Source organism: Anas platyrhynchos, chromosome 11 (assembly GCF_047663525.1).
Source record: "Anas platyrhynchos isolate ZD024472 breed Pekin duck chromosome 11, IASCAAS_PekinDuck_T2T, whole genome shotgun sequence".
Lineage (NCBI taxonomy): Eukaryota > Metazoa > Chordata > Aves > Anseriformes > Anatidae > Anas > Anas platyrhynchos.
In genome coordinates, this window is record NC_092597.1 from 9,747,649 (window position 1) to 9,763,322 (window position 15,674).

Below are 15,674 nucleotides of genomic sequence, written 5' to 3' on the forward strand. Positions count from 1 at the left end.
AAAATAAGTCTAAGTAGAAGAGATGCGTGGAATCCTGTGAACCGTACAGCTCAGCAAAACTGCTGGAAGAATTCTGTAAAAGAAAAAAGACACGGCATTTAAGTAAAACAAACTTTTCTGGTTTGAATAATAATACTTACATCTCCTTCAAGGCTGAGCTTGCTTAAAATTTCATGGACAGTAGACATCGTGAAAGAATGCTGGAGGGAGAGAAAAAACAGAACAAGCAGACTTAAGTATATTTACAGTTAGAGCAGCACGTTACACAGACCTGCACACTGCAGCACTGAAACTGACACAATCCAATGCAATCCAACTAATCCCAAGCAAGAATGATGATTTAAGAGTTTCCAAACCACACTACTGTAAGTAATGCAACAGTGAAAGGTCTTCACTTTATAGTACAACAAAAATTTTTCTTTACTTCTTATAAAACAATTTCTGCTGCTTAGGAACTGGATAATCTCTACCTTACAAAAAAGATGAACTGAACCTACAACTCAGTGCAAGGAAAATTGTGGAGAAGGAGTATAGCCTGGTTCAGCTCAAATCCAAACATCAGCAACAAGCAACAGCATTTAAATCAGATGCTAAATTCCTCAGGTGCTCAAAAAATACACTGAAACTATTTATATCTATGCAAACATTTTACAAAATCATAACGTCATTTAATCTTTAATCCTGGACACAGGCCTCAATGCCTCTAATACCATATGGTATTGCAGTGACTTCCCAGTAATAAGAGCCTCAGGGCAAGGCTACAAATGCCCATTAGTAATGTGATTGTCAGATACCAGCTAACAAAGACTACTCTAAAATGTTAGCTTGAATAATAGCCTATGAGGTAAGGTAATCAATATCATTGCTTCACTGCCAGAAACTGTCCAACATCTTGCTACGACATGTAAAGAAAAACAGAAAAAAAAAAAAACAGCCCTGAGACAGAGACACTGCAAAAACAAACAGTGATTTGATGTATGTATGTTACAACGCCCTGCTTATTTTCAGCTCTGCTTTCTGGGCAGGGACGTTTGCCAGGGCTGTATTGCTGTTTTACTGGAAGGGTCTCTCAACTAAGGAAGTTTGTTGTTTGTTTTTTTTTTTTTTCTTCCCCACAGATTATACACCAGAGGCAATATTTAAGTGGCTTGATGGAGTCCCAAAAAACAGCTTGCAAATTCTTCTGCTGAAAGGAAGGATATTGCCATTCACATTTCCTTCCAGTCACTCAGGTTGCACCTGCAGCAAACATTATTTTGTCCACTGAAATCAAAGCTTGCTTCTTAGGAGCTCTACAGTCAAGCTGTAGAGACAGCATTATCAAACAGGGAAAAGAACTGGCTTGACAAGAGGTAAGAGAGAAAGTTCAGTAACACCTTAAGATCAGTGAAGTTAAACTAACTGATAACTGGACCTGGAATCAAAATTGCATTATTCTCAGCCTCACTGGGAGCTATTCCCTTCACTTCAATGTTGTAACCAGTTCCCAGTCCGCCGCCCAGGTAGTATGCCCTCTGAGCCAACTCCTAGGTGTGCCCTTTCCAGAGGTTTTCAGAACTTGTTGTCATTGACTGAAATTACTCGTGACTCTTTATGATGTTGGGGCTTCCTCAGGCAAACACCCCAGGCAAACCAAACTACCCTCCAGTCAATGATCAGATCTGGAATCAAGACCTCAGAATTTAGCAATAAGTTACAAATAGTTTCTAAATAGCAGAGATCTGGGTGAAACTTTAAAGCAAGTATCCATGCTTTGTTTTAACACCTAGAAATGCTCCCCCCTCTAGTTCTTTTAAAAGAAAAAAGCACTGAAATCTTTACTTTTAGAAATAAAATGCAGAAACACAACTACATGGCTTTCGTAGCGGAAATGCAGTAATTGCATGTTTCCTCACTTAAAATACAGCAAGAAAACCTTCCATCTTCTGAAGCAACCTATGTATGTGAGTAACAAATGTAACTCTATTTCAGGGGAAATTAAGATTCCAGGGAGGAAAAAAAGGGCAGAGAATGAAAAGCACAGTCACACATTGACTTATTTGAGAATAAATCTTTTTCAGAGCAAAAATCCAACCCAGCTTTTTAAAGATAGGCAGCAGAAGTCATAGTGAGCTGTTGGCACTATTACATATACCCTTTAGAGGTGGATGACATATTCCAGAGTTATGAAATTCTTCATGTTTATTTCAATAAAATGAAGTGCCTAACAATGAGACCTTTGTACTCAGACAGTGTTACAACCCACAGATAAGCAATGGAAGTCCTGTAGTCTTCCTTGCCGCAAAGAACCAGAAAACACCAGTGAAAACTGAAGCAAAGCAACTGCAGTATAATCTTTCACAAAGCTTTTCGCAAGACTCCTATTTCTAAATCAATTAAAAACCACATTGAATCAGGCTTGTTGGAACAAAACACTTGAACAGCATCCAGGAACAGAACTAACACGCCCTCACGTAGGGCTGGGGCTGGAAGGTTCATGTCATCAGCACACAACAATGCTATAGCAACCGCCCGTCCGTCAGCGGCATGTTGGCAACAGAAAAAATGGGAGTTTTTGCAAGAAACTTCGCAGAGGAAGATCTTTGCTCAGAACAAATGCATCTCTTGTCACACCCTGCTCTGCAAGGCCATCACATTTGAGAACAGACTGAGTGTTTTTCAGATGGACTGATTCTATCCAATGTATATTTGAGAAGTTCTGGTTGGGTTTGAGCATGTAAATAGAAAATGTATGCACCAACTTGTTCTTCCTTATGCTGGGAAGAATCCATTTCCCACCCTCCTAATGTAAACAGATACTTCAATAACTTCAGGCAAGTTTCTATAGCCAGTTTGATTCATAAGTTTGCACTACATAACCTGAATCAAATTGTTATTCTACTAAAAGCGATGAACAACTATTTGACCCCAATCTGCATTCACCACCACCAGTGATTAGTGGCATCCAAACCTATTATTGTATTGGGTCTAGTCTGTATTCCGCATCCCCTCAGGAAAGCCCCATACCTTGAATCCCAGAGGCAGCCCAGGTATGTGATGTTAGGGGAAAACTAAACAAACATAAACCCACGCAGGATCCATGGAAAAAAGTGCCAGGTATGCACAAACAACGACATTGCTCAATAAGCAGAGTTAGCATTTTAAGAATTTAATCTACCCCTGCAGACAGAGCCTGAGCAAAGGGTGTTCCCATCCACATGAGCCAAGGAAGCGGCATCCCCGGAATGAGAGAATGGAAACCACCTCCCTCGGAGCACATTTGTGTCAGGTCTCCAAACCAGGGTGAGGCCTGGCAACGGAGATGAGGGAGAGTGGGGAAGAGGAAGAGCTGCAGTGACTGATGTATGCAATGGAAGCCACTGGGTGCTTATTTCATTTACAGCGCGTTTTGTGCTAACTGCCAGCACAAATCTGTCAGGCTCACTCTCTCTCCAAACCACGCTGCAGGACTTAGCAGGACATTTGAAGTTACTACTTGAAGAAAAAAAATAGCTTTAAACAAAAGGCTCTTCAAAACTGTTAAACCACGCAGCCACAAACCACTCTAGAACCGTTCTCTTCCACAGGCACTAACAACCCAGGAGATGCCCCGTTCCAGGAGGACGCTGAACATACAGGAACGAGGCTCTTTCTCTCTCTGAACTCAACTTACCTCACCTCAGAGATTTTACAGGAAAAAAAAAAAAACTAGGAGGAAAAAAATAAGAAGTATTAAAACCGTCACGCATAAGAACACGACCAGCTCCTGCCTAACTACCTTGGAAAATAAAAATAAAAAAATAATAAAAAGTCTCCCTTCTCCTCCCGTTAGAGCAGCCAGCAGCGCCCCTGTGCCCCGCCGCGCCCCAGCCCCGAGCGGTTCCGCACAGCGCCGGCAGCGGCAGCGCCACGCCCGGGCCGGGCCGCCAGGAGCCGCAGGGGGCCCGGGCCCCCCCCGCCGCCCCCGCCCCTCCGCTCCCACCCCGCCGGGACGAGCGCGCTGCTCCCGCTCCCGGGGAAACAGAGCGGGGAGCCGAGGGTGCCGCGGCGGTGCTCGGGCTGAGCCGCGCCGTGCCGGGACAGGCGGGTGACGCCCCGGGGTGCCCCGTGGTGCCCGCCCGTTCCTCTTCCCCGGGCGCCGCCGCCACGCCCGGCCCCGCTGCGGGGCACGCGGAGCGCCCCTGGAGCCGCCGCCGAGAAATGGCAACAGGCGGCAGTGGCCGGGGGAAGAGGGGGAGGAGGAGGAGGAGGAGGTGAAGAGGAGAGCGGCGGCCGACCCCCGCCCCACTCCCTCGGTGGCAGCGGCTGCCCCGACCCCCGCTCGCCCCCCCCGGCCCCGCCGCCCGCCCCCGCGCCGCTGCTGGGGGCCGGGGGTTGCCCGGGGGGCCCTCACCTGGCCGGGGCGGGCAGGGCGGCTCTGGCGGCGGCTCTGGCGGCGGCTGGGGCCGGCGGCGGCCCGGGCGGGGTTTTGTAGGGCCGGGCGGGCCCTCCCCGCCCCGAGCCCCCCCGGCGCGGCGCTGACTCACCCGGCCGCGCCCGCCGCCCGCCCCGGGGAAGGGGCGAGGGACGGGGTGGGCGACGGCAGGGCAGGGCCGGGCCGGTCTCCGTGTCCCGGTATCCGTGCCCCGCTATCTGTGTCCCTGTATCTGTGCCCCGCGCCGCCCGAGGGCGCGGAGGAGCCGCCTGGAGCCGCGCCCCGGGGGCAGGGGCGCAGCCCGGGGGGGCTGAGGGGAGCGGGCCCCGCGGGCTGGGACAACACGGGGAGGAGAGGAGAGAAGGGGGCAGCCCCTGGCCCGGCACCGCCCGCCCTACGGGGGTCCCCCCGCGGCTCGGCCACGTCAGCCCCGGGGGGTGCCAGCCCGGGCCCCGCTGCCAGCGGGCGCTGCCCGGGGCGAGCCCGGCTCCCCGGCGGGCCCTGACTCATCGGCACAGCCCGACTGATCGCCGCTGGCACAAGGCAGGAGCCGTGTGGCACCGGCCATAAACGCCAGGAGCTCTCTGCTCCAGGGCTCAGCCATACGTGCTGGGTGAACTCAGGCACACCACACCCAACCGAGGAAAAAAAAAAAAAAAAAAAAAGGAAAAAAAACTTCTCGCGAAAAAAGACTGATCAAAGCCCAGAGGTGACGCGGTCACAAAGAACAACGTAGAGTAAAAGGAAATTCTCAAATAAAACCTTCACGGGAGCACTTAAGATTGGATTCACCACGATACGTGGACGATGCACTGGTAATCAAACCCAAAAGCTTTGGAGAGAAGTAAGCGCTCCCCCTTCCCAATACGTGGGGTTAGCCTTGTATTTTACAGGTTTGGTTTTTATTGAATCCCCTGTAGGTGACCACCTCAAGGCAGTTACTCCGACCGTATGTTGTCAGAGAGCGAATGTGAGAGCTATTTGCCTCCACTATAAAGCTGGGCTTTAGGCTCGGCCAAGTACCAAACACAGCAGCAACGAAAGCAGGCAAGCACTACAGAGACAGAAGAACATGGGCTGCGAGACCAGGTAACTGCTGGGACTGAACCAGATCAGAGATTCAAAAAGGAAGTATTACTAGACTTTGAACATCAGGTAGAAGCAAGAGTGGATGGATTAACCAGTCATTGCAGAATGTAAAAATTACGTTAATAGCCTTTTCCTATAGCTATCCCCTACACGTCTATTTTATTCAGAAAAAGTTATGATAGCATAGCATTTTGTAAAACAAAGAACATCATTGCCAACATCGCATTAGTTTCACACGTTAGTTTTCTTTTTGGCAAGGCCACTCTATTAATGAATCTGCTTTAAGAATTAATTCCTGTCCACCAGGGTCTGTCACTAACAGTTAAACTCATAATTTCTCTCTGCTTTTCAGGTTTCTTAGAAAAATCACTGGAAACTTGGAAAGGTGATTCACAAATCAGAAATACTCACAGTCCCAGAAGTAACAGCTATCCTGTATTGCAATATTCATTAGGGGCTTTAAATAGGGATGAGCAGCTGAGCAGATGCCAGACAGCCAATTTGCTTACTAATGGATGCAATCCCTCAGGGATAGTTTAGCAGCTGGGAGTGGGTTCCCAATCTCTTGTCAAACATTCTCAAAGCAAAGCAGTGGAAAAGCATAACCAGAACCCCCTCAGCTGGAAGAAAATGTTTTCACATATGTACGTGTAGCCAATACTTTATGTTGCATTCTTGTATAAAAACTCCTCAGCACATGTTAACATTCATTCTATCTCAGCACATTTGTTTTCTTAATTGAAGGTCTACTTACCTTTCTGTCCTCTACTGCAGCCTAATGGCACTACTATTTCCATTTCCTCGGAAAATTATTCTATTTTTAACAACTCAATATTTCTTAAAACTTGAGGTAGCATATAGCTCATATACCACCATTATTTTAACTAGATTTTCATATGAACAGTTTGAAGCAGCTTTGATACCAAGTGAACTATTACCATTCTAGCTACATTAAGTGCAACATGAAAACATTTTCCAGTGATTCCAACAGCTTCAGAAAAGAACAGAAAATATTGCCTCCAATATCCAACTTAATCAATTATTCAATCTTCGAATCACACACTCACCTCATTTTAAACACTCTCCCACATTCAGCAGCCTGTCTGATCTTACGCAACCTTCAGGGACTGTTGAAGTAGTGCTTTAGTAAGGAAAAAAAAAAAAGACAGTGAACCATAGTGGGGAAAAAAAAAAGTAGTAACTGAAATCAGTCATGAAGACATGAACATTATATTAAAACATAATGAATTACCTCAATAGATCTTTGCTTATGTAGGTCTACTGACATCAAAGGCACTTGTACCAGCTGGGGAATCTAACACATATGAACAGCAGAAAAGACATCAATACTTTTGGCAAACATCCTCTAATACCAAGGCCTGGAGATCCTGCCCATGGAAATGCTATACATTCTTCCTGTATTTGAGGAAAAAAAACCCACAACTCTGCAAAACCAGTGAGCTGAAGAAGGCAGCAGTCAGACTGTGCAAATAGGAAAGACTTGTTATCTGCCAAACAAGGAAAGGAAATTAATTCAATGGGAGAACAGCAGCCAAGTGCCTGAATCATTTTTTAGAATGAGACATAAGCTTGTAAGTCATATAGGTTATTTCTGAAGATTTACTGAAAGCTTGGAGGGTTTGTACAACACGGATCACAGTACGTTCTGGTCCACAACCACTGCTCCTTAGCATGACATTAGAGTAACTACTGTTAGCATTAGGCTGGTTAGAAGGCTGGGAAAAGGACTGCACTTATCACAAGCCCAGTATCCCTTTGTGCCTGCCTCTCAGATGTTTAACTGGAAGAAACATGCTGCAACTAGCCTGCAAGTAAGCAGTTCCAGGAAAGGTTTTCAACGTATATTTACATTGCTAAATCCCCACAACCCCTTCAAATAACTGCACAGAAAGTCATTATTTCAAATAACCTGCAACTACCTCAGCTGCAATTACCTATTTGTGATCCCCGTCTTCCTGCATGCTGACCACAGAAATCAGAGAACACTTTTGTTGACTGGAGCTCCCCAGAGTCCTGAGGATGGAAAAACAAATATAATTGTGCTAACTTCTCATTCTTCCTTTCTGACAGCTCACTGTGGCTGTGGTTCATCTCACCCTCTATGGACATGCCTGTACATCCATTTACTCCACCTTCTCAGACTCAGTGACATCACCACTGCTAACTCTTCCTCCCCCCCCTTTTTTTAAATTATTGCTTAATATTGTTTGGTGTGTTTGATACTCATCATTTTCTCTGTTTACATTCTATTTAATACACCTATTCTCTTCCATCTCAGCAACATCTTTGATTTTCCTTGTCGCTCTCTTCATCTTATGTTATACTACTGGAGAACTGATCTGTTTAACTTGAACATTCAACTTAAGTTCCCCTCTGTGCCAAGCTTTACCATTGCAATAACATTAATACAAATGGGGCCAATCTGGCTCTCAATTTTTTTTTTCCTCTCACTTCAGTCCCTGGATTGTTTGGCTCCTTCATCTACACAGATCTTGCTCACGCTCTCTCACAATGCTTTCTCAAAAAAAAAAAAAAAAAAAAAAAAAGCGCATTAACATTGTAGTTATGAAGGCCACAATTCTGTCAACATTTATTGCCTATGTAAACATTTTTCTTAAAATACCAAAACGACGGGATGAAGACAGAGGACTTTCTGGTTTAGGTGTGGCTGATCTTCTATGTACCATGTTGCCTCACTGAACGTATTATGTTGCAAGAGGATAATATAAATTCCATTCTGCTTAACACATGATCAGGCAGACCTCTGGGTATTATTTTTGCACCTTGGTTATTTGGTCTGATTTGGGAACTGCCAGGAAACAAATACACAGATTTGTTATTAGTACTTAGAGGGATCACAGGTTACAAAAAAGTAAAATATACCTTTCAAGTTATGCTAGTTTGACTCCCATGATACTGACTTGGCAAGTTACTACATCTATTGCAGATTTCTGAAAGCACACCTTGCTTATATGAAGAAAGCTCTAAACAGTGGAAGTGCTTTTTTTTTTCCTCCCCCTTGGGAAATGCAGATTTTTTCATTACCATCCATAGTGATTTACTCTTAATCCTACAGAACTGTAATTCTGCTCTGTGTTTTCAAAAAGCACAGTGAATATCAATGTCATCTTTTTATCTGCTACCGTACCAGAGAACTAGATATCCTGTTAGATGCTCCACCTAGAAACCTCATCCCTGGGATCAATTCTATTCTGTGCAATCTAATTCCTACACGTACACACATATTCCTGTACAAATGTTGTTCTATACACAGAATTTCATTGACTTGAAATAATTCTTTTTAAAGAGCTACATTTATCTCTGGAGTGATCTTGTGTGTTAGACAGATCTCACCTATTTTGTTATGTGTGCATTTTTACAAATAAAGTGTTATAGTAGGTAAGCGTAGGTGGCATTTGCCATTTCAGCCTGGCTACAGGCAGATAAATGGTATGCTTGTGAGTAGGCCATCCAGGTTAGAAACAGGAAGCCTGGACTGTATGCTATGGCTTGCTGTGTGATTCGGAATCATTGCTTTCTCACTGATCAGGTCCTGTCTTTTGACTGTTAACTCTTCAAATAAATTACTTCAACATAAAGAATTACATCATATTCAATAAATTGTTTCCAGTTTACCTCCATCTGTTTTGTATGACATCTACATTACAAGAAAATGGATGTAACTTTGTTTTAAGTATGTATTTAGCAATATTTTCAACTGAAGAGGTGATGGCCATGTTCTACAGTTACCTCCCATAGTGAATCTCAAGATGTTTCGCCCATTTGCGTTAGAATCTGACAGCAAATACTTTCCATGACTAGTAAAACATCTACCTCTCTCCCCCACTAATTAGCTGCACCTTGCACACAACTTTCAGAAGTCACCTCATATCTCCTTATACTCTGTTCAATCACTTCAGCTACTTCTCTAGTCTGTACGCATGTAAATTCACTTCCATCTGCTGTTCTGTGTTCGTACTCAAAACACACTTTCTTTTGTGTCCAACCATAACCGCAGAATGAACTCTATTTTCAGAGATTTTCCTCATCACCAGTGGAAATATCATCCTCATTCTTTTATCTTACAGCCTCAGCGGATCCTTGCTCCCTAGCCCTATGGGCAGCAAGGAGCTTGCCTCCAGAGAGAAACAGATGCCTGGGTGATGTAGGATCTAAATCAAGGCAAGGGAGTAGCAAAGCAAAATATAACTTAGGACTTTAATTACAGGGCTCAGTCAGAAAGAAACTTCTTTACGCACAGAAGCTAATAATCAGGAAAGCTGTCTCAGGGAATATATATAGCCTAATTGAAGTCACCACCAATAACCAAAAAACAAAGGTTGATCACCATGGTGGAATCCCATCACACTGGCTGCCTGCTGTTAACAGAAAATAACATGGAATCATCTATGCTCCAGTCAAGATGCTCAAAATGAAGCAAGATCCTTCATTATTCTCACCTATATGACACAGAAAACAACATGAGCCAGCAACTTGAAAGGCAGAGTAAGTCTGATTTGAAGCATGGGGAAAACAAGCTACCACATATCCTTTCTTTCTGTTCAGCATGTTCAATGGAGTCAGCCAGGAGTCATATACAAGTTCAAGCGACAGGGATTTAGTGACAAATGTGCATCACAAACAAATGATACCCGGCAACTCAGACGCTCTTCTGTTCTTTGGTACACATGTAACTCATCTGGCATACATTCTTCACAAGCATTCATAGCGTCTGGACTTCAGTTTTGAATCCTGAACACAAACACTGAACACTGAACTAAAACACTGCATTTTGGTGTTCTAGTGTGCCTCACAGAAGTAGCTATCTAGCATCTGACCCGGAGACAGAGCATAGATACATACATAGATACACTTGCCTTATTCCTTTTACTGGTGGTATTGGCAGGATGAGTAAACTCAGCATGTTTACTGTGAATGAAAGAGTCACAGGATGTACAAACAGTCGCTATGTGTGTAACTACATCTCTGTGCATTTCCTCAATCTCACAGGGATTTCCTGACACCTTGCCTGACTATCTTTTAATGCTAGAATTATACAACTTGTTCTTTACACAGACTGTAGAACATAGCTCAGATGTACAGGAAGGTAACTTTACTTTCTGTTCTCAGACCATCACAAATAGCTTCACAAGCACAGTTTAATCTCCTCAGGAGGTGGAGAGTTGCAATTCTATCTGAATTAGATAGATATAAAGATGTCTTTGGCCCTATACACATTAATAGGTTAAAAATACATCTCAAACCTGCTATGATAGGTTCAGCTTTTTTGAGCAATATCAGCATAATGCTGCTAGCAAACAGACTAGTAGCACATTACAGCATTAAGAGAGATTTTGAAGCCATTTAGATGGCACAATGTGTAAAACGATCACAGCTGCCAGCTCTGCAATAACATTCCCCGGACTGCCAACATACTGGAAAACACTGTAGGAAATATTACTCGTGCACACAGAGGCCCTGACATCATCCAGAACAAATCAGCATGAATAACCACAACAGACTGGTCTTTCTTGCCAAAGAACAGAAACAGCTATAAAAGATAGATGCTGCCAAAAATCCACAAGGAATTTTTCCTAGGAATAGTGTTAAAAGATTCACGTAAGACCAAGTCTGTCTGTTTCATTGTTTCCCATTGTTCTATTTTTTTTTCTTTTTTCTTTTTTTTCCATTTTAGTGACTCAGAACAGAAACAATCCCATGGTTTGGATCATCTCCTGGCCTCTGCCAAACTAGAGGGGAGGTTGCCACGTCTTACATATACTCATGAGGCTTCATTGGCATGATTTTAAAAGTTTTAAGAAATCTAATTAAGTACCAGCTAAGCTTATTTTAAACAGTCCTTAAACAATAGATTCCTATGGCAAATTTGCAGGCTAATAACTCCATATCGCAAAAAATAATAGCCCCTCCTTATTAAACATCATACCACTTCTGAAATCGTCCATGAAAATGAATTGAAAAATCACTTAAAGATTCACTGACCAAAATCAGCATATGGTTACTACACCAGATGAACACATCTGCAAATTTCAATTAAGATCAATGATTCTGTGAAATAACGGGAAAGCTTTTGTTTGTTTTTGTTTTAAAACTTATCAACCCTGTTTCAGTCCAAAATAACTCAAAATTAGGATTTTAAGTTAGTAAATGATCTGAACTTCATTATCTAATTAGGCTCAGCTGAGGTTGTAGTGGTTGGGGAACAAACAATGCCTTTCAATGCAAAACAGTCACACATTCAGAAACATCTCTCTTTATCAAACAGGACTATTGACACTGACATCCTTTTTTGTTCTTTCAAGTGGCAACTCATGGCTTTAGATCAAATTTAAGGCAAAGAAACTTGATTTCAAATAAATATGTTGCATCATTGAAAGGGAACGGCTGCTTGGGGAGATCTGTTTCTGCCAGGCAGGCTAAGACTTGCATTTTCAGGTCGAAAGTACAAGTTCGAATTCTAAAATCACCATTCTCTCCCTCCAATGAATCAGAAATGTATGTAAAAGCCTCCACATTTCAGTGTGAAGGAATACATCTAATACGTAACTGCATAACTACAAGCCTTCAACAAACACTAAGTTGATCAGCACAGTGCTTGCTAGTTCCATGGGGAACAGATTTGTTAACCTTAGGAAGTGAAACAAAAGGCTATAGTGAAAGCAGAACTACAGATGGCCTTTCAATCAGGTGTTCAACACTAAGGTTTATTTTCCTGGTACTGCTATCATTCTAGGAGGTCATCAACACAATAATAAGCAACCATCACTGTCTGTAGAGAATAACCTCATATAAAGCAGAGAGGAGTGCAAGACAAGCTGACTGATCTACAAGAACAGACATGGAGAGACAGCTGCTGCCTGTCTTGTGGAGTTGGAGGCAATACCAAAGAAAGCCTTCGAGGTAGTTTTGCAAGTATAATGGCTAGAAGCCAAAGCAACAGTCTGACATACACATGCGCTCACAGCACACAGAATAACATAAAGCCACAGTAATTTGTTACTTGAAAGCAAAATAAATGTGTACTCTATTTCATCTCCTCAAATCTATTCAGGCTGGAGGGAAACCTTTTACAACTGGATTATAATGCATTCTTTTGATAGATATGATGTTGTATGAGGTATCTTCCCTGGACAAGGCTGGAAACAAACTTTTTGTTCATGTACCAGCATATAAACTTACTGTTTATCGACTAAAAGGCTGTAGCAAGAGGTGTAATCACCCACAAGTTTCTTTTTCTCCAGAGATAATGAGTGTCAGCATAGCATGTTCTCCATTTTTCTTAACCTAAATGTGCTGCTTTTGAGATAGAAAGTCAGTCTGATCAATGTTAATGGACATTCTGCTTAGGGTACCTGTAAAGAACCCAAATAATTTTGAATGCACTTATTCATTTGTAAATGGCTATGAAACAAACAAACGAACAACTAAAATAACTAAAGTAGCATGTGCAGTCATCTAGCAATTACAACTCCTTTTTATTTTATTGTATTACTTTCCGATTTTAACAGAATATCCAGAGAATTACATGGAAGCACTGTGCTTCTTCAGCTAATCAAGAAAACAGAACTGCATAAGCACAGTAACTGAATGCAATAACTAAGAATGGCTTGGTTCAGTAGAAATTTACTTTTTTTTTTTTTTCCTGAATTGCTTGCACAACGATTTAGTAGGTACAGTTTCGGAATGTATTGAAACGTCCATTGCAGGAGGCGTGGCACAGGATGGCACTCATGCTGTTCGCTTAACTATGGGATATACAAATATTCAAGTCTGCATTAATCTAAGAGCCATGACCTTAAAACAGACTTGGGAATGACTCAAATTGGGAGTAAGCGCTCCCAACAACTGAATCTGTTCCTAGATGTAGTTTCCCACTTTCTATGTCAGATTCAGGTCTGAGGAAGCACTAGACTGGGCAAAAGCTTGCCTATTTTTCTGATTTTCTACAGCTGATAATTTGGGGATACATGTATATGAACCTCTGTATAAAATCTGGGAATTTACTGTTATCATTAAATATCTTTATAAGGAAATGCCCAAACTTTCTGACTATACTTGTGCAGACAATGTATGACCTCCCCTTGTATGACCTTCCCTTGTAGAATCACAGAATCATAGAATCTCCCAAGTTGGAAGGGACCCATAAGGATCATCAAGTCCAACTCCTGGCACTGCACAGGTCTGCCCAAAAGTTTAGACCGTGTGCCTAAGTGCACAGTCCAATCGCTTTTTAAATTCAGACAGGTTTGGTGCAGTGACTACGTCCCTGGGGAGCCTGTTCCAGTGTGCAACCACCCTCTCGGTGAAGAACCTCTTCCTCATGTCCAGCCTAAACCTCCCCTGCCTCAGCTTAACACCATTCCCGTGGGTCCTGTCACTGGTGATAACAGAGAACAGGTCACCTGCCTCTCCACTCCCCCTCACAAGGAAGTTGTAGACCGTGATGAGGTCCCCTCTCAGCCTCCTCTTTTCCAGGCTGGACAGGCCCAGTGCCCTCAGCCGCTACTCATACGTCTTCCCCTCTAGGCCCTTCACCATCTTCGTCGCCCTCCTGGGGACACTCTCCAACAGTTTAATGTCCTTCTTGTATTGTGGTGCCCAGAGCTGCACACAGTGCTTGAGGTGAGGCCGCACCAGTGCGGAGCAGAGCTGGACAACCACCTCCCTCGACCGACTGGCAATGCCGTGCTTGATGCACCCCAGGATAAGGTTGGCCCTCCTGGCTGCCAGGGCACACTGCTGGCTCATATTCAACTTGCAGTTGACCACAACCCCCAGATCCCTCTCTGTGGGGCTGCTCTCCAGCGTCTTGTCACCCAGTCTGTACGTAAAGCCAGGGTTGCCCTGTCCCAGGTGCAGGACCCGGCACTTGCTTTTGTTAATCTTCATGCGGTTGGTGATCGCCCAGCTCTCCAATCTGTCCAGGTCTCTCTGCAAGGCCTTTCCACCCTCAGCTGGGTCCACAACTCCTCCAAGTTTGGTGTCGTCGGCAAATTTGCTCAGAACACCTTCTAGTCCTACATCCAAATCATTTATAAAAACATCAAAGAGGACTGGCCCTAAAATGGAGCCTTGAGGGACCCCACTAGTGACCATCCGCCAGCCAGATGAGGCCCCATTTACCACAACCCTTTGAGCCCTGCCCGTCAGCCAATTGCTCTCCCATCGGATGATGTTTTTGTTAAGTTATATGCTGGACATTTTGTCCAGTAGGATCCTATGGGAAACCGTGTCAAAAGCTTTGCTGAAGTCCAAAAAGATCACATCAGCTGGTTTCCCTCGACCTTCAATGCATTTAGGTTGAATAACCATGTTGTAAATGGTTTCAAACTCAGTACTGTTCTCACCTGCACCAGTTATAGCTAAGGATCAATCATCCTTCATTTGGCACTACTTTATCATCTTTGATGTTATTCTGTTGAGGGATTCAGCAGCTCTCTCGCCCTAAACATAAAAATCTGACTATTATGGTGCTCACACAGGTCATAACTAGCAAAGGATTGATTATGATTATATTAACTAACACAGCATTCTAAGTATCAAATATCTCTGCCAGCCTCATAACTACCATTTTTCTGAAGGCGTCAGTTCCTAAAAGCCTGCAAATTGTAAAAAATCAGGGTTTCCTGTACAAGGCAGTGGTGGGGAGTAGCATATAGCTCTTACTTTAAGGTAAAATTTCAAAAATATTATGAGTCACATGTCCTCAAGTATTAAAAGGTTTCTGACATCCTTTAAATGCTCAAAAGGCTCTCAAAAGTATGTCAAGATTTATTAAAACTCAAACTTTTCTCACATAGTGACTTTTAAAAGTCAGAAGTGTTATAATTGTTCAAAACGTTCTGATATCTACCATGGTAGAGCTTGCTCTTTTTCTTTCTTCACAAATTACAGTTATCTGGCAGTTACTGAGAAATGAGAAGCACTGATGGGGTATGTGCTTATTTTTGAGACACAGGCAGGTGATATAGCCTTTCCTAGCCATTCATGCTGCCTTACAACAGAGGAATCTCAGACATGCATGGCAAACTGTTTAGGTAAGTATCTCCAAGTAAGTCTTAGCAAAACTGAAATGCATTTATGCACCTTTTGGAAAAGCTGCCTTTAAAAGTATCTGTGTAACTGTAATGTGAACTACCACCTTCAATAT

General features: G+C 43.4%; 1 protein-coding gene across 3 annotated transcripts in view; it reads right to left on the bottom strand.

Moving 5' to 3' along the window:
• ANXA2 (annexin A2) overlaps positions 1 to 6,599 on the bottom strand; it is a 28,018-nt gene extending 21,419 nt beyond the window's left edge. The window contains exons 1-2 of one of the 3 annotated variants that reach the window (XM_072043272.1): positions 6,550 to 6,599; positions 141 to 200 (exon numbers count right to left, since the gene is read on the bottom strand). In XM_072043272.1, coding sequence (XP_071899373.1) covers positions 141 to 188 — 48 coding nt within the window. In that variant the 5' untranslated portion in view covers positions 189 to 200; positions 6,550 to 6,599. Of the gene's footprint in view, positions 1 to 140; positions 201 to 4,372; positions 4,526 to 6,549 lie in introns of those variants that run through there. The other 2 variants (XM_027466031.3, XM_027466033.3) reach the window with 2 other exon arrangements.
• Between the last annotated feature and the right edge of the window lie 9,075 nt (positions 6,600 to 15,674).